At 42.1% G+C, this 18,163-nt stretch overlaps 1 protein-coding gene across 1 annotated transcript in view; it reads right to left on the reverse strand.

The window, feature by feature from the left end:
- Window positions 1–15,663, reverse strand: part of BEAN1 (brain expressed associated with NEDD4 1) — a 37,828-nt gene extending 22,165 nt beyond the window's left edge. The window contains exons 1-3 of the mRNA XM_015874086.3: window positions 15,602–15,663; window positions 14,756–14,827; window positions 9,765–9,899 (exon numbers count right to left, since the gene is read on the reverse strand). Coding sequence (XP_015729572.2) covers window positions 9,765–9,899; window positions 14,756–14,827; window positions 15,602–15,632 — 238 coding nt within the window. The 5' untranslated portion in view covers window positions 15,633–15,663. The remainder of the gene's footprint in view (window positions 1–9,764; window positions 9,900–14,755; window positions 14,828–15,601) is intronic.
- Between the last annotated feature and the right edge of the window lie 2,500 nt (window positions 15,664–18,163).

Below are 18,163 nucleotides of genomic sequence, written 5' to 3' on the forward strand. Positions count from 1 at the left end.
TGACATTTACAAATGTCCTCAGCAACGTCTGTGTATGCTGCACTGGTTTCTTTCAAGGCAATCAGAAAAGCAGACTGTGGCAATTTCTACCTGTTCTTAAAACTAACCTTTATTATTATTATTATTATTATTATTATTATTATTATTTTTGAAGACGTTTTAAAAAAGTTATCTGTACAGAAAGCAGAAATTACAGTGAGTGTTGTTCTGCGTTGCCGCTGAATGAAATTGGGTGAGAAAATAATGGAAAGACACAGAGTAAGGCTAGAATGTGAACTTTGCCTTTTGCTGAGAGTACACTTTCTTAGGTGAGTTTCTGTTTAAATAATTATATGTTACAGGCAAGTTGATTAAATTTTGATGTACAAGGGTTCTATGGATGTTTGCAATAAGCAGTGCTGTAGGTTAGGTCCTTGGTAATGCCCACTGAGAGCACCTGATAAAGTCTTAACTGGAACTCAGGCTGTTTGTAAGCCCAGCTCATTTCTGTAGCATTCTGAACAAAGAAAATGTCTCAGTCCCAGACAATGAGTGTGTCCTGCAGGGGTGGTTCAAAATAATTGTAGGTGGACTACCTTAGTAAATGCTGTTCTATGGATACTGCTTGAAACAGAATGGAGAAATACCAAGCAGCTCCCACCTCACAGCTGCAGAGTTCTCATCAAAAGGATGCGCTTTGTACATTCAGTCTGGTGTTAAAGGTCAGGAACTGTTCTTCCTACAGTTTATCAAATAACTGTGATTTCATCTCTGGATGCAATTTGCTTTTTCAGGTCAGGTAAAATGATCTTTTTTTTTTTGCTATTAGTCTGTTATGGCAGCACAGATTGACCCCTGATTGTTTTCTGAGCCCTGCTGCTAACTGCCAACTCACTTTCATACAAGCCATTCTGTAGCTTTTACTTTCGTTAATGGAGGAAAGCCCTCCATTCAGTTGTTCCTGTTTACCTACTTAAAAAAATATTTTTTCAGAAAGAGCTGTAGGGTTTTTGGTGGGAAAAAATGAGTGTCCAGGGTGATGGGAGATCCTCTTCTGCTCCCTTTCAAGTGCACAAGCAAATATATGGAGAAAGATGTAAACAATTTTGTAATAGAAGACAAAGTTATTTCTATTCCTGGTCATCCTGATCACATGTGACTGCAAAGGGATTTTCATCAGTGTGTTTGTTAACAGCGAAGACTTTTACAGTTGCCTAAAGCAAATTAAAATGGAATCACATCAAAAATCCAATCCTCTTCTTTAGTTTCCACTTATCTGCCTGAATTATTTTTATCTACAGATTAACAGTTAATATTAGACTCTTAAAGAGGCCAAGAAGCTTCACACAGTGTAGTGAGATGCTTTTTTTCTTCCAACAGAAGGGATTATATTATATTATATTATATTATATTATATTATATTATATTATATTATATTATATTATATTATATTATATTATATTATATTATATTATATTATATTATATTATATTATATTATATTATATTATATTATATTATATTATATTATATTATATTATATTATATTCCTGTAATAAGAGGGAACTCAGGATGTGATTTAATACGAGGGCAATACAAAAAGCTTGCATCAGAACAATTTATAACATTCTCAAAGAGGTCATTAAACTTAGATATTTTAACTGTGTGTACCTGGCCTTACATGCGTAGGATTTGCATGGGGCAGCTGGATTTGTTGCTACATTGACTCCGGTGTGAATGTATGAACCCATTCAGTGTCATATGCATGATCAGTGAGATGTAAAAGACAATGAAATATTAAAACACACTGAAACCTTATATTCTTTGCATTAGTAGGCAATAACTCCTTTCGTGAATGAGCTGACAGCATGAAAATACCTCCTATTTTATATGATACAGTAGAAATAGTGTGTGAGCTGTAGAAAAGTGAACACTATTCTGAAAAAAGCTTCTTTGTGAAAATCATGTAGCACTGAAAGTAATATAAGAGTAAAAACAGTGTGCCAGGGTTACTAGAGGAACATCAAATCCTAGTGAAATATAGTGGGGTATGTCTCTGTTGTACTGGACACTGTCTTCACAGAGACCATGCAATTAATCGCTTGGGGAAAGCGGCCTGAGTGTGCTGCCATACTTCAGTCTGTTGTAAAGGCCATATCACATAGTGCAGTAAGTTTCACTTCAGACCCTATCTCTGATCTCCCTTGTGCTGACGGCATAGGATACAAGAAATACCATACTATTTGGATTATTAAAATAACTGCTGTATTGATATTTACTGTCTAACTCGTTAATACTATCCTGTTGAGTCCTTCTGGGGATGAGATCACAGATTTTTCTAAATAGCAGCTGCTGCATAGTTTGCTGAAATACCAGATTTAAGGGACAGGCAAAGAAGTCTGTTGATAGAAACAGATGGCCTTGTTGCTAACAATATACCTGAGCTTTGCAAGCACTGACTGCTTGCGAAGGTGTGGGCAACCTTGTTGATTCAAGAAGTGCTAGGACTGTTCAGTAAGGTTTTTGGTTCTGAAAGGAAAGTTACTGCTGCAGTTCCTCTCTGGTGTTACTTGGAGTTAGACCCTGTCTACAAAGAAGAAAAGCTGGAGCTATACAAGTACTTTGTGTGGTTACTCCTTCTGTTCCCCTTTATCAGAGTTTGATTACCCAAAAACTCTGCAAAGAAAAACATATGTATCAGCCTTATAAAAGAGAAACACAAGTAACGAGTAATGCAAAGCATATTAGTTCATAGTATTTGTCATTACGATTATTGACTGTATGAATTATGATGGTGCTTCCTGTGAAGAATTTAGCACCAGTTGGTTTTTTGTACTATCTCATTGCCTATGGGGTAGGTATCAGTGATGAAGTGTGGCACCCTCTAATGTCTTCTGTACTACTTCTTCTCTATCTGAACAAGCTTTCATTATCACCAGTTCCTGAGTCATTATATGAACAATCAAGTCAAATTATCTTGTGCACTGGCTCAGTTATCTGCTCATCTTTCAATTATTTACAAACATGAAATTACCAAGAAGCAGGCACTTAACTGGGCTAGGATTCAAAATGAGCAGGATGCTATTAGGATGTGCTGGGGAAATGCTGTTGTTTTCTGTTTTGTTTTTCAGAACTTCATTCATGCTTTCCTGCGAGTTTTACATGTGCAGCTTTGCTATATGTGCTTATGTATGCATAATGATCATGATATGATATCAGATTAATTGTTCTTCTATACAGGCATCCATAAGTTAGTACCATAACTGAAATCATTATTTGAAGTTTAGTGAATTAGATTTGAAATGTACTTTTTAGTAATGGTTTTATTATTTCAGTGATTTTCTTTTCTCCACTGGAAGTTCTAAGACCCTTACTCTGTAAACACTGTTCTTTGTGTTCCTACTTGAGATAATTTAATATGAAAAGCCATCAAACCCATGTCTGCCTCCTACAAATGGGTATATGCATGTATTTTCACAAATAGTCACTGTGTAGTGATTCCAAATCAAGATTAATAGGTAATCGGTTTGCCTAATGTCAGCCTTAATCTTAACTTTCATTTATCATCCTTTAATAAAGAGCTCTTCTCAGTCTTGCTGGCAATCCTACTGATAAAATTAGGCTTTATTCACTGCAGTTTAGCAGGCTGAAACGAGGTTTTCATGTCTCTATAGTGCAGTAGGAGAGATGCTGACTTCTAGGCGTGCTTTAGCTCCTCTTGGTGAATGCCACTTCACCTGTCCTTTGTAACTGTGGAGAAGACAGAGGGAGGCTTTCTAACTGATCCCTTCCCTTCTGGCTTGGGTGAAATAACCACCAAAGGGGGCAGAGTTCCCACATGATGATCTTGGTATCACTGATGCTGTGGGTGAACTGCTGCTGTAAGTCATGTTTGGTAGGACACTGTGTCTCCCTGTGCAGTAGGGCTTATAGGGAACCTCCAAATCATCTAATTGCTTGCTCCCTTTTCAAAGGGAGGGCATGCTGTTACTCTCAAGAGGTTCAATACTGTCAACCTGCAAGCCATGAGGATGGCAGTATCTCTCATGAGACAAAAAAAGGCAATTTTTCAATCACAGAACAATAAACTGAAACTGTACAGTGTCAGCATATTCAGACTGTGCCTGCACTCCCCCATATTCCCAGTCTTCAGAACTGGGATTCCTGAAGCAACGTGTGAAAAACAGCTCGCTGACAAGCACAGGGATACACATTTTATTCTTTTGGTTTTAAAGCTTCAAGGAAAAGAAACGCATCTCTGCACTGCTGACACCAAGCCAAGAGTCTCAGTCTGAGAGAACAATGATATTTGTAATCCCCTGCTAAATGCAAATAACTTCTGTGTCTCTGTCTTCTGGAGACTGCTTCCCTGAGTCAGTGGAGTTCATTTACATTTTGGTGACATCTACAAGAATTTTGCCAACACAGCTCATTGCTGCAAATATTGTGTCAGTTCTGACATCTTCCTCTCCTGGGAGAATCCTCAGCACGGCTGTTCTGTTAGAGCAGAGGCACGTGGCCGCCGTGCCAGCCCAACCTGCTCCTGTCCTCACCTGGCACATCACATCCCCTGCTTTTTATATATATAAATTCATATATTTTTACAAATTCAAGTTCAAATTAATCCAGCAGTCCTGGGGGCAGACAACTGGATTCACAGAAAACAAAAGTAATCCCCACAGTTGCCCTGAGGTTTGTTATAAAAGCATGCTGAGCTCCCAGCAAAGAACCCAGCAAAGACTGCTTAACGTTCATGACAGGTGCAGTGTTACAAAGCCAGTGAAGAACTTCCCAGCACCTTAAGACAGAACATGACCTAAGTTAGACCCTGAACTCCTCTTCCTTTCTTGTGCCATCAGCACATATGTTTCTTTGGTCCTCCCAGCAGCAAACTGCAGCACAACTTCTGCTTCTTTCTTTGCAGAGAGGATGTCAGCAGCATTTAGTTCCTTGATCAACAGCATTTACCAGTGCTGGGAATTACTGTTGTTTATGAGTCTAACAATGCTGAGTAAGACAGATAAAAAGAATATCTTGTTTAACATTCCATATTTTTATTTCTGCCCTGCTTATGTATTTGTATACAGTATGCATGTATTTGCCACTGTGCTCTCTGAAAGAAAGCATGGCAGCTATTAAGAATATTGCAAAGTAATGATCTGAACAAACTTCTTCTGTTAGGCACTCATATGAAAGCAACCAAATTATGCGTCATGACTTAAGGCATATCTGAGCTGATGATTTTTAGTAGGTTTTATGTCCTCCGGCCCTGCCAGACTTCTACTAGCTCTCTGTTCTTCATCTTCCTTTCACTTGCACTGCATGTAGTGTTTCACACTTAACTAATGTTTTGTAAAGCTGCTGTGCCACAAAGCTGGGTCCTGCTATTTCCTGAGAAAGAGGCTGTGGGCAAAGGAGTTGGGTCTCCATTCAGGAAAGTGTTTGTGTGCATATTTCATGGACTTTAAATAGCCCCTTGATTTTGTTCATACTAAACTCTCCAATTCAGAGACTGCTGAAATGTGTGTTCAAAATCTGTGTCACTGTTTAATGCATTTATGCTATGGGAATGCTATTTGTCTAGCTGATGGACTCTTTTTCTTGTCTTGTCTTTTTGAAAGCTTGCATTATGGAAGAATTATAATAGAATTTACCTATAGGTTTTAAAGCAGTCAATTTTGAAATTCATATTGTCTTTTCAAAGGGAAAGGTGCATTAAGACAGCTCTGTAACTAGATCAGCTCCTCACCTGTTTGCAGGTTCACAGAGCAGCCTTTGGTTTATGACCTTGACAGAAACTCTCCTGTTACACCTCAGCTTCTCCTCCAGTAGCAATGACACCAGGAAAATATTTCAATATATTTCAAAATATAACAAAATTACAGATAATTTTTCACTGTGAAACTGAACTAGCATGTCTTTGTATCCTATCAAATAATTCAGTATTATTATCCCTACCTGGATACAGATTTGCAAGGAGACAGTGAGACAACCTGTTTATTCAGATGGAATGACTTTACAAGGACATCTAATGGAATTAGCTTGGAATGAATAAAAACAAAAGTATATTTTCATTAGGTTAAAATGTAATATTTTCAGTGACTGCTGTCACTGCTATTTCAAGAGCCGTTGTGTTCATGTAAGAGTTGTTTAAAGAATACCATGCCTGAAATCTGCTTTTTCAACATGAGCTGTCTAAACTGAAAGACTGGCTACTACTAAAACATACATTCTCCAGTAATCTCAGGAGTAAAGTGTTATCTGTCATAGCTTACTCCAAGCAGGGTTTTCTATAGGCAGGATTTCATACATAATGTTATATAAAGCTTCAATTAAAGCAATTTAAATTAATTGCTTTAATGGAAAGACAGTCTGTGAAACAATCTGGGTAGAGGAAGCTTTTAAAACAAACCCAGATCTGGTTCCTGTTAATATTAGTGTTAAGTGAGGGAAAGTTACTGTAAGTTTTGCAAAGTAACGAAGTATCAACTACATGAAACAATTTCTTTGTTGCCAAAGACTCCAGCCATGTAACCCATGGAAGTGGGAGCAGAAACTTCACAGGGTTATGACTGTGTTTAGCTTCACTGGGCCAGATCCCCTGGTTCCAATGAAAATGTATGTTTAAATCTGAAGCAGAATTTTAGCCTTTAATAATGAGCTTTCTCATGAGTTCACAAAATCCTCTAGGTAGATAATTCAGCCTTAAAAAATACATATAGGTAAAATGAGACACAAAAAGACAGTGAAACACTTCGTACGTGTGTGAGCTTATAAGTAGCTGGCTGAAGGATTGGAAGCAGAAGAGGAGGTGAGGCAAGTACATCTTATGTGCCACAGGTCAGCACTATTTTGCTGAGTGTATTTTCTGAAGAAATATATGGTTAGCCTTTGAGCAAAGATTATACATTTGATTTCCTCTTACGGAAAGGTTAATATTAGCTTGTTTTCTCAGCTGGAACAAATCTATGCATTGCTTCTCAGGGCAGCTTTGCTTTAGTTCCTGCAGTACAATGCTTTTGTTTTGACAGGCGTGGCTCTGCCTCTGATTCAAGGGGATTTAATGGCATTAAATCACCATCAGTCAGTTTCAGGGAAGGGAGCATAAGAAAGAGAAAGGGGGAGAAAGAGAATCAAGATGCAAGAATCCAGTTGATTCTGGCTCACTGATACAGGAAGAACAGTCAAATATATTTGTACTTCAGATGCACTTGAAACAGTTTATGCTCTTTCCCAGTAGGCTGAATTTCATGGTAACTGCATATTAAATAAAATATTTCTGTGTTAATGTTTTGACTCTTAAATACTAAAATTAAGCTTCCAGAACTTAATTTAAGCTATGAAAAGTACTACTTTGTGAGGTGAGGAACTGTGGAGGGTGGATATCTGCCTTCAAGTGGGTAAAACAACTGGAGCTCCCATTTCTGAGGTTCTGTTTACCTGCATAGCTTTTCTCATATTTGTGTGGTGATGTCACTGACACAGGAAGTCCCCATTGCAGACACTGCTGTATCTGATTTGATAAATGCTATTTTATTCCAACCAAATGCCTATGTAAGTGAATTCAGGATATTAAGTTAAGTGTTAATGGCACAGTGAACAGGAATCATTTCCCTTTTCACTGTCATTAGTTTGCATCTGTGATTGACGCGCTGCCAATGTTTAACAACCAGATCTCATACTCTCCTTAGATTCTGACAAACCCCAAATCTCCTGGGGTAAATGTGCATTCCCTTTGCTAGTGCTCATAGTGTGGGGCAATCCACCAACCCTCCCCTCATCCCACTCCCACTGCCCTGCCCTACGGCACCGGGCAGCAGGGGGGCTGAAGCAACCGCCCCGGATCTAAACGGGTATCTTTCTGTACAGGTTTCCTGTTGGTGCTGATCTTCTAACAGGCCCTGCAGGATCAGCACCCAACATAGGTGCTTTGGCACCTGCCTTGTCCAAAACTTTCCTTTGTCTGTAAGGTACAGATGAAGTGACAGATGTTAGTGCTGTGCTGGATGACACTGCTCTCAAGTTCAGCTATGAACTGAAAATCAGCCTTTCCATTGAAAAATAACGAATTTCTCCTCTAGGCAGGTTGTGATTTGTGAGCACTTCTGTAACCATTACAAATCATCTGTTGGTTTTGTGGTTTTGAGCTCTTAAATCTCTACTGTGTTCAGAGCAAACCTGTGACTGTTTCACTGTTTCACCGACTCTCACTGTCATAGCTCATTAGCACTGAATTGACAGCTTTGCATTTAGAAAAATATGTTTTTACGTGTATTAGAAAGTGATGGTTGCCACTTATCTCTTAGTCCGTGCACACTTCTATGGAAGGGCAGAAAATAATGCATACACTGTCAGATACAAGTTCCTGAAAGGTTTTCATGTGATCCAGGCAAGATACAAGACCATCAGAACTGTTGTGTTCCCACAGATCTTCCACCACCTCTCCCCAGCACATCACTGCAGAAAATCCCATGATTACCTCTAATCTCTGCTGTTAGTGTTAACAACTACAGCAGGAGAAGCTGAGGTCTTGCCAACATTCAGGCCTTGTGTCTTCCTGTGTACGCTAACTGTATTTCTTCTGTATGTTCAGTTATAAGCACGTGATTTCTCCATGCTCCATGGAATTGGAGCTGCTCTGTTTAATGACTGTGATCAATTCTACAGAGTGCCTGTGTTGTATTAGTGTTTGATCTCCACTGCAAAGCCAGCTTGTGTGGCAAGCATGGATGCACAGGCTGAGTGGTCAGATCTGAGGACCTCCTGCCTGCACTTTGCCTTCACTTCAGCTCTGTCATGGCCCCCTGTTTTGAATAGCACTGGAGGATGCCATAGGCCAGGCTCACCCCCAGAACTTAGATTTCTGTTCACTTTCCTGTGCCGGGAGCTGTCTGTCTGCTTCCTCTGTTTTAACTGCTGGTATTTCTGTAGAGTTGTGGTTATGTTCTTGTGTGTACAGTGGTAACTCAAAACCCATACACATGTGAAATAGAGATTTAAAAGTATTTGTCCTGCTAGATATTGCTAAATACAAAATGGATATGTTAAAAAGAATGTATCAGTTGTAGCTTGAGATTACCAAATGAACATAACAAGAAAAAGTCGTAACAGAAAAGGCTTAGAAGTTCGCTTTTAAATGGCTACTGCTGGGATTACAACACACTTCTGTTAATTAGAAATCCTCCAAGCCATCTTTCGACTTGTGTGATATACCTGTGCTCCAAAACAAATGGCTGAACCTCTCTGCAGCACTTGCAGCAGTCGTCCTACTACTGGCTGATTGCACCGGGTATCACTGACCTGACGTAGCGCTTCCCTCTCCTCTGCTCCCCAGGTGCTGCTCTGATCAGCTGCTGTGGATTTATTCACACTGCTGTTCTGGAGTGCAGGGTGCCCAGCCAACCCTGCTCTGCAGAGCTGCCAGTGCCTAATTGGTTCTGGCAATGACGCCTGCCCTTTTTTAGGCTTTTTAATTTTATTTTCCCAACTGGCATTTCAGAGCAGCATCCTTCACAATACATTAGCTTAATGCATTTTGATCTGGACCAAATATTCCATTCCCACTACCACTGATATTTATTTACTATTCCACTTGCAATCAGCACGTAGCATAAATGATTTAGATGTAAGTAAATAAACCTATAAATATCCATGTCCTTGCAACAGCAAAAGTAAACCAAATCTCCCGCGTACAACAGTGTGCTGCTACAAACAAATTCAGTGGGAAAAAAAAACAGATTCACATTTGCAGGAGCGTGCCCTGCTGTGGAGGGCAGGGTGACTCACTGGAGCACGTCAGCTGGATGGACATGTAGTCCCGGCCGCAGTCCTTCCTGTAGCGGCAGCGCAGCCAGTTGGAGAGGCAGAGCCCGGTGCCACACTGCAGTTCTTCCTTCTTACATGGCAGAATGCTCTGCTCATCTGCAAGGGGAGAAACGACTGGTGACTTTGTGTAACAGCTCCTTACTGAGTAACACGGCTTTGTGGCTACTGAAAGTCAATGCACCTGCTTTTTAAAGTCCTGTGGGGGGATGGAAATGCTCTCTTCACTATTAGATGTGAGAAGGGTCAGAACCCCAACCAAATACCTCCTATGTTGTTGTTGCAGGTCATTTAAATAGTGCTGGAGACAGCTGAGCTCTGGGTGAAATACAACAAAGAAATGGTGACGCATTCCAGAGCCTCCAGCATTACTTACATGCCCTAACATCTAAAACAAAACAATCCATCTTTGCCCCAGCTTAATACACACAGGTGGGGAAAAAGAAGACTTGTATCTTGCGTAAGTCTGAATTATGGCTTCTTAGCTGTACATTTCACTTTTTCACAACCCCTTACCCCTTTGACAGTTGTCCAGGAAAAGAGAGGAAAGAAAGTATATTTTTCAAAGCAGATATTCCTGTTGGTTTTCGTGGTTTTTGTTTTTGTGGTTTTGTTTTCTTGACCTTTTACTAGTGGTGCTACTGAACTTGGACTTCTTTGATGGCAGATAAAAGGCAGCTTTTTTCTGACAAGTGCATCTGTGTGTTTAAGTGAAAGTGCTGAGATCGTTTCATTGTATAGTTTTGTTGGGCCTTCAAATAATGTGGAACAGAAGTAGAACAGAAAGAAGACTTCATTAATGACAGAATAAAAAGTATTGGAAGTTTGGCAAGGAAGACCAAGGCAGAAACACTCCTCAGAAATCACTTATAAATCTCCCTAAGTACTACAGCTTTATTCAGGTTACTTTGAATGAGCAATCGAAAACATTCCAAATACAGGCAAGTGAATGTTCAAACCCAACCTGAACAACACCAGCTGCTGAGAGCAAACACGCACAGGGCCAGTGTTGCAAATTGGAATGCCATCAGTTCCTCTGTCAGGTTTTTGTTAGCTCTCCATTGTTTTTAATTCAGGGCTCTTTTTGTCAGCCTTCATAGCTACAAAATCCTGCAGCTAGGAGTAATTGGTCGTAATTTCCAATTCTCCCTGCAACTGCTCCAGTGGAAAATATCAGTACCCCAAACGCATTTATAAATATTGCCAGCACTGACAGTGTACTGTTACAGTAAATCTTTGATTGTATGCTTGTACCTGGCAGCTCTGCAATCTAGAGGCCAGCCATCAGATCGTAGTGTTCTGTGCTTTTGGAAAACCTTGCAGTACGTTTCCCAAATGGCTGCTGTACTCGGGGTGGCCATCTCAAGCGATCTTTGGGTGACATAGAATACAGTTCCCTGCAGGGAGGGCTGTGGAGATTCCTGTCTGTGTTTCTCAAAGAGTTAAAGTAGTATAGAAGCAGCAGCTATGCAACCATTATTTTGTGGTACAACATTGTAGAAATGGAACAACTTTGTTAACTTTAGACTGTTTATGTTGTCATTGCAAATATTAAGAAGGCTTTTATCTGCAAGAAAATTATGCTAATGAAAAAAAATATTAACAAATTTGTTAAAGCAGTTGGTCCCAGTATGCTCCTCACTAACACAGCTGTATTTTCCATAAAGTCCATTCGGTTCATCAGCTAGTTTGAAGTTGCCCTAATTATTGTAATCCTCTTAGTACTTGTTCCATTCTATACTCTTTTGTATCTTTCTTGTTCGGTCTTGTACAGTGTTAGCTGGACAAAATTCTCCTACACCAGTGCCTATGATTTCATCCCTTCTTGATGTAAGAAAGTTTTCTGCAGTTCAGTTCATGTGGCATCAAATGCTCATTTTACTTTTAACCACTTTACCGGTACTTTAAAGCGACTTACAAACAAACACCTTTCTGGTCTCATCCAGAAAGCAGTTCTTTAATTTTCTAGGCCACTTCAGGGTGCACGCCTCATGAAAATGCAAGAAAACCACCACAAAATTTTATTCTCTTCGGGGAGAACTACCAACATTGTAAACTTCAAGAAACTTTATGACATATGCAATTCTTTGTGCTCAAGAGCAGTGGAGGACAATAACAGTGAAAGAAAGTGTGTGAAAGCCTGTTCTTGAAAGTTACAGGTCCTAAGTGCAGCAAGAGCAAATGATGTCTTTTGTGAACCTGAATGATGTAAATATTCCAACCAGTCCCAAGGGAAGCTGCAAAATGCACACTCAAACATGTGCACAGAAATTATGCAAATACTTTTTTTGTGGAATAAATGGAAGTTCAGGCCTCATGTAGCAGTGGTGGTCAGAGGAAGGCTAAAATACAGCCTTAGCACTGACTAAACAAATAGCAATGTTTAATTCTAGATAATCAGATTTCTTTTGCAGGGCACAGATAGAAACATCATCTTGGAAAGTAATGCCTTTCCTCACAAATGAAACTGGCTTTGTAGAAGCTAGAAGATGGTACTTTGTCTTTAAAGTACATTTTGCCTGGAGATAAAATAGATTTGAAAACAGTTTTTCCTATGGGTGACAGGCAGCTAACAAAGTCTCCTCCAGAGAAACACTTCCTAGTTCTAAGCTGACCTAGTCCAACTCAGGCATGCCAGGCACTGGTGTGATGGCAGTTTCTAGGGGCTGTATTCCAAATCAGTAGACATTTGAATGAATTTATGAAGCTAACATTTGTAATTTAAGAACATGGAAACAATCATTTCAAACATAGGTTAAGGTGCAGTCCTTTTAGAAAATGTCCTTGTATGTACTTTTTATTTGTGCATTTTCCTTCAAACTGTCTGTGCAATATGGAAAAACCCTGACTTTTGTTCTCGATGTGTCTGTTTTGTGCTCTCCCTGTATGCTGAGGTGGTTTCCAATTGGGGCTGAGGTGGAGTATTGTACAGCATGTACCCCAGCACACAGTGGGTATGAATACATTGTGATTGTTTTGTCAGTCTGCTTTTGAATGATCTGTATTCTTTCTAAATGAATGTCTGACTTTACAAGCTTATTTAGTATGAGGAGCTTGGTTATTGGTGTAGTTCAATATACATTTCAAATTATACTTAAAAGTCAGTCATCCCAAATAGCTGCTCTTTGTTTGTGTCTTTGCAATATGTGTATGCCAAGTAATGGGCAGATAGCAGACCTGGAGCTTGGAGAGCCCACCTTTCTCCTTGGATTGCCATGTAATCCAAGGCAATTAATGTCTCTGTCAGTGTTTTTCTCTTACAACCTTTTGTCTTATCTTGACACCTACAATCTGTGCAGACAAGGCCAAATTGCTCTGTTTAGGATATGGCATGATAAAGCTTTAGTTTCAGTTGGGTCTTCTACGTGTCCATAGCTCTGATAGAAGTAATCCTATCACAAGTTTGCAGGTAAATCAACATATAGTGAGCATGCTGAAAACCTTTATAGATCGTATGGTTGGGGAGCTGTTTCCATGAAAAACCATGTTTTTCATGTTAAAGCATGAAACTAAAAAAGATTAATTTCCAAGAGGAGAGATTCAAAAGCAAAAATTGATGAAATTGCGTGCATTGAATTATTTACATTTGTAACCTCTTTAATGCAGTAAAACAATCCTGAAAGAGAGATCCTCATTGTAACGATAGGAGTAAATGGATTCACATGCTTGCAACTGAACAACAGCAATTAAAGATAAGAAACTTACAGAGGCCTAGGAAAGAACGTGTGGTACAAGCAAGATTTGCATGAATAGATGGTGATCGAGTGGCTGTGGCTGGAATGTCTTTCAGCAAAGTATTTTCACACAGGCTCTTGAGATTGTAGGAATTCTAGTCTGTTATTCTCTCCATGAAAAAATTAAATAGGGCATGGGAAGTAGGATGGGAGGAAGCTGCTGAAAACAAGGTATTTGGTCAGCAGCTGCAGGGGAATGAACGGTTTGGAGCTGTCAGCCTACATCCTCATAAACATGGCTGGGGAACTGTCAGGCTTGGTAAGAAACAGATACCATCCTAGTGTGGAATCTGGTCTAATTTATTAAATCCATTCTTGATGTGAGTAACTGAGATGATCTCCACATTTGAAGTCATTAAAGCCTGAAGTGGAATACTGTGAGGAGATATGGGCTGCGCATTTAAGTGGAGGGATAAGGGAACCTCTGTGCTGCCTTCAGAAGATATCTGTACTTTGTGGAAAAATCACTGAAAGGAAATTAAGAGCAGATCATTGCAGGGATTAAACTTGGTTGGGTGTTTGGGGAAGAGGTGCAGCTGGAGCATGTGTTGGCCTGCATCACGGGCTCCTGGCAGTGTTGCTGGAGGACAGGCTGGGAGGGAGGGCAGAGGTTAGTGCGTTCATCCCCAACATTCTCAGGCATCATACATTGCCTCCCTGAGACCATGGTTCACCACAAAGCTGAGCACTTCCCTGAGCCTGGCTGTGGGCGCTTGTGTACAGAAAGCCTGAATTGTTGAATTTTACCTGCCCTTAAAGTATGTTTCTTCTTAAGTCGGTCATAAGAAGAGTGGAAGGAAGGCAGATATCTGCATTTTATTTCAGTTATTGGAAGTGTTTTTTTAGCCACATTACATTAGCAAGTGCCAGAGTGATATCAGTTGTGACTGATGGGCTCAGTTTGTAGATCAGTTGCAGCAGCTCTGTGTTAATTTGTTGTGGGAGAAAATGCCGAGCATTAAAAAAAATTATTGAAGTAGCTGTGCCTGAGGCCAGGTAGTGTGGCTCTGTTTCAGGCAGTTCTGTCACCAATCTCTGTGTTTTGTCTGTGTGATGATCCCAGTTTCTGTTATTTCCCTTGTTTCCTTAGTCAGGAAGAGATTTGCTTGTGCACAGATTGATGTTTATCTGCCAGAGGACTTCAGCTATGCTATTCCTACAGCTGTACACAGGTGTAAGGCATGCGTTAGTACAGTTAAAACATAAGGAGAAGCTACTTACAGAGGCTGGAGTTGCTGCCTATCCCAATGCGGATGGAGCTCCCAGAGATGAGAGAGAGATGGAAGAAAATAACTGTGGAGAGAAAGAAAAAGTCCTTCATTACTGCTAGGTTTTGCTTTGGAAGCAGCTGTCGGAGGAGACACACGGTGTGCCTGCGGGCACCGCTCTGCAGGGCAGCAATACACATCTCAGACGTGGATGTGCGCTCAGATCGTGCCTGAATGAGGGCAGAAGAAATAAACAAAGCGTTGCTTCCAACTTCCAGGAATCCCCCCCGGTTCGGGAAATGATGTGAGGTAGGGCACGAACGTCTCTTAGGTTCAAAGCCCCGTGTATAAACAGCACCGTGTTATGTAAATATGGTAATTGTTGTTGTAAGTCATTCCCAGCCACCGAGACGGGCAGTGCCGCTGTCAGCCAGGGCCACCGCTTCCCGCTTTGTTTGAGCGCACCTTGCATCCACCAGGCACGTGCTTGTGGCAGACCGGCTCGGAATGAACGTACTGTAAATTCTAACACACGCTCTGCCCCCGTGCATTTAAACGTTAATATTTAGAACTCGCGCTTCAAAGATTTACACTCGGGCTCAACAAAATGCACGCGGGTAAGACGTGCCCTAAATCACAGCCGCTCCGTCCCCGCCGTTACCCGGAGGGGCCCGCGGGCAGCAGCACCTCCCGGCCCCTGCTCGCAGCCGGCAGCTCCTTCTCCCTCCGATGTCCCTCTGCGGGCTCTTCTTTCGGGGGTTCCCGCAGCTCCAACTTCCCGCGGCCGCCCCCGCCCCGGTCCCCGCCGCCCCCCGCCGCTGGGAGACTCCCTGCACGGCCCCGTCGTCCCCCTCCTTACCCCAGCCCGCGGCGGCGGCCGCTGTCTCCATGCGCCTCGGCCGCGGCTCCCCGGCGGCGGGCGAGCGGGCGGGCGGCGGGGCGGGCGCAGCCACCGCCTCCTCCTGCGTGCGGGGCCGGGGCCGGCGGCCGCAGGCGGGGGGCGGGCGGAGGCGGCCGACCTCCTCCCCCCGAGGGCCGGCGGCCGCCGCTCACCCTGCCCGGCCCTGCCCGCCGCCGGGGCGCGGGGCACGGGGCCGCGCATCTGGAACGGCCCTTCCCGGCTGCGGGGGGTGCCGACGCGGCGGGCTCGGGGCGGCTCGGCTCCTTCCCCGCCCCTCTGGCGGCCCCGGCGCCGGGGGGCGGCTGCGGGAAACCGAGCGTGGCGCTGCGGGCGGACCGGGGGAGCGCAGCGAGCACAAGGGCTGGGAGTCCTTTAGGACGAGAGGAAATGGCCTCGAGTTGCACCAGGGGATGATATCCAAGTTGAGCATTAGGGGAAATTTCTTCTCCGAGAGAGCAGAAATGCGTTGGCACAGGCTGTGCAGGTGGTGGAGTCGCTGTCCCTGGTGGTGTTAAGGAAATGCTGAGATGTGGCGCTGAGGGTCTTGGTTTAGGGGGTTTGGTGGGGGTGGGTCGATGGATTGACTTGGTCTTAGAGATCATTTCCAACTTTAGTTATTCTATGAGAGCCATCTGCAATAGTGAGATCCAGTTATTGCCATGATCCCCAGTGGTGTTCCTTATTACAAATGCTAGAACCACAGGCAGCAGAACTGCAGTGGTACCAATGTACGTGAACTTTCACAATGGGTCACTGTGGTAAGAAGAAATAAAATAAAAAAAAAAATAAATAAAATAATAATAAAAAAAAAAACACAACAAAGGCACATTATTAGCTACTTAGGTAAAGAATGTGAGAAATACAGCCTCTTGGTGCTTTCTTTCAGCAGCACTTCAGATTGTTCTAGGAACTGTGTTATACTGGCACTGTCTTTCATCCACGTGAAGCAGACATTGCAGGATGCTCCCATGTACACTGCCTTGAGGGGGCAATGCAGCACACAGCTATGGGGCAGCTCCACGCTGGCTGGGGCTTTGTGGCCTCTGAGCAGTTCCCTCCTGTTGCAGCAGCTGTGCCATCCACACTCAGGCTGTTTAATTTCCCCCTGGGTCAGAAGTGATGGCTGCAGAGGTGTAATGAAGTTTGAGGTCGTTGAAAAGCTTATGAGCTCTCAGGTCCTCCTGTAAGAAGTTTGATGCTCTTATCCATCACTTCTTTCTTTTTTTTTTAAATTATCACTATTTTTTATTCCAGGCAGGCATTTTAAGCATGTCTGAGGTGGCTGATGAGTTTACTGGAAATTTATCAATAGATTTCATTGTGGCTCAGCGATTCTGGTGCTTATTGCCAAAATCTTTGGAACTTGGATGTAATTAACTCATCTCTCCACTATTAATTTTATGATTAGTAATCCATCAGATTATTCAGTTCCTTGAAAGACTCCATCTGTAGCACTTCAGTAACAGGAAGCCACGTGTCTTCCTTCTGGGGCCGTTGGTCATCCATCTGCTTGAGCAGGCAGAGGTTCTCCCTGACAGCTCAGGCAGGCGCACTGACTGCCTGCTGGTGTATTGGATTCCCCTGTGAAGAGTCAGTTGCACACATGACATTGTGCTTAAGGATATTAAGATGCTTTCTTCACCTGAAATTTCAAGATTTCCAATGTTTAGCACTTCTACAGATTTTGGTGATGTACTAGTGGTCCCATGTACTAGTAAAGGGCAGTCGGTGTGAGAGGCCTCGCTGAAGACAGATCATTTTATTCTTGGATATGAATCTATAATCCAGGAATGCTATTGCAGACATGCACAGTTAGCAGAGGCTGCTAAGTACCAGAGTGCAGCTCTGCCTCTTGTTGCCTGTGCCCATGGCTTGGGTGGGAGCAGCCTGGTGTGGGGTTGATGCCTGTGAGCATTGGGCCGTGGTGCCATCCACACCAGCACTCTGATACAGCCTGGTTTTGTACGCTGAAATCAGTTTTACATTTCTGATTTTAAATGAGGTATTTTTTTGACAAAAAACTTGTTATGTGTTGGTAACGAGGCTTTTAGGGGACACTGTTCATCGCATCTTTTTCTTTTTAATTGAAAAGGTGGTAATGAAGTAGATGTCTGTTGGATTACACAGTTCTTGTGTGATAAAATGCCTCGAGAGGAGTCTGGTAGGAAGCACCTCCTGCTCTCACAGCTTGCACTGCTCTGAAGTGTAATGACCATAACAAGAAGCTTCTGATGGAAAGCTTCTCAAATTACTCTGTTTAAAATGAGTGAATAAACATCATCACTCTGCTTCTAAAAATATTTCAGCTATGAAGCAGGCAGTCATTTTGCCATGGAGGATCTGAACGCCTAATTTTTATTTTCAAATTAATTTTTTTGAAAAGCAACAACATTTTGTTTGAAATTGTATTTTCAGAGATTTTTACATGGTTTTCCTTTAAAAAAGACAGTAGTGGTATAAATTTGAGACATGTGGCATAAATCTGTGCAGCCATTGTTTTCTGCTGTCCTTACTCACCCC

Source organism: Coturnix japonica, chromosome 6 (genome assembly GCF_054131305.1).
Source record: "Coturnix japonica strain WE chromosome 6, WE-NBRP24, whole genome shotgun sequence".
Lineage (NCBI taxonomy): Eukaryota > Metazoa > Chordata > Aves > Galliformes > Phasianidae > Coturnix > Coturnix japonica.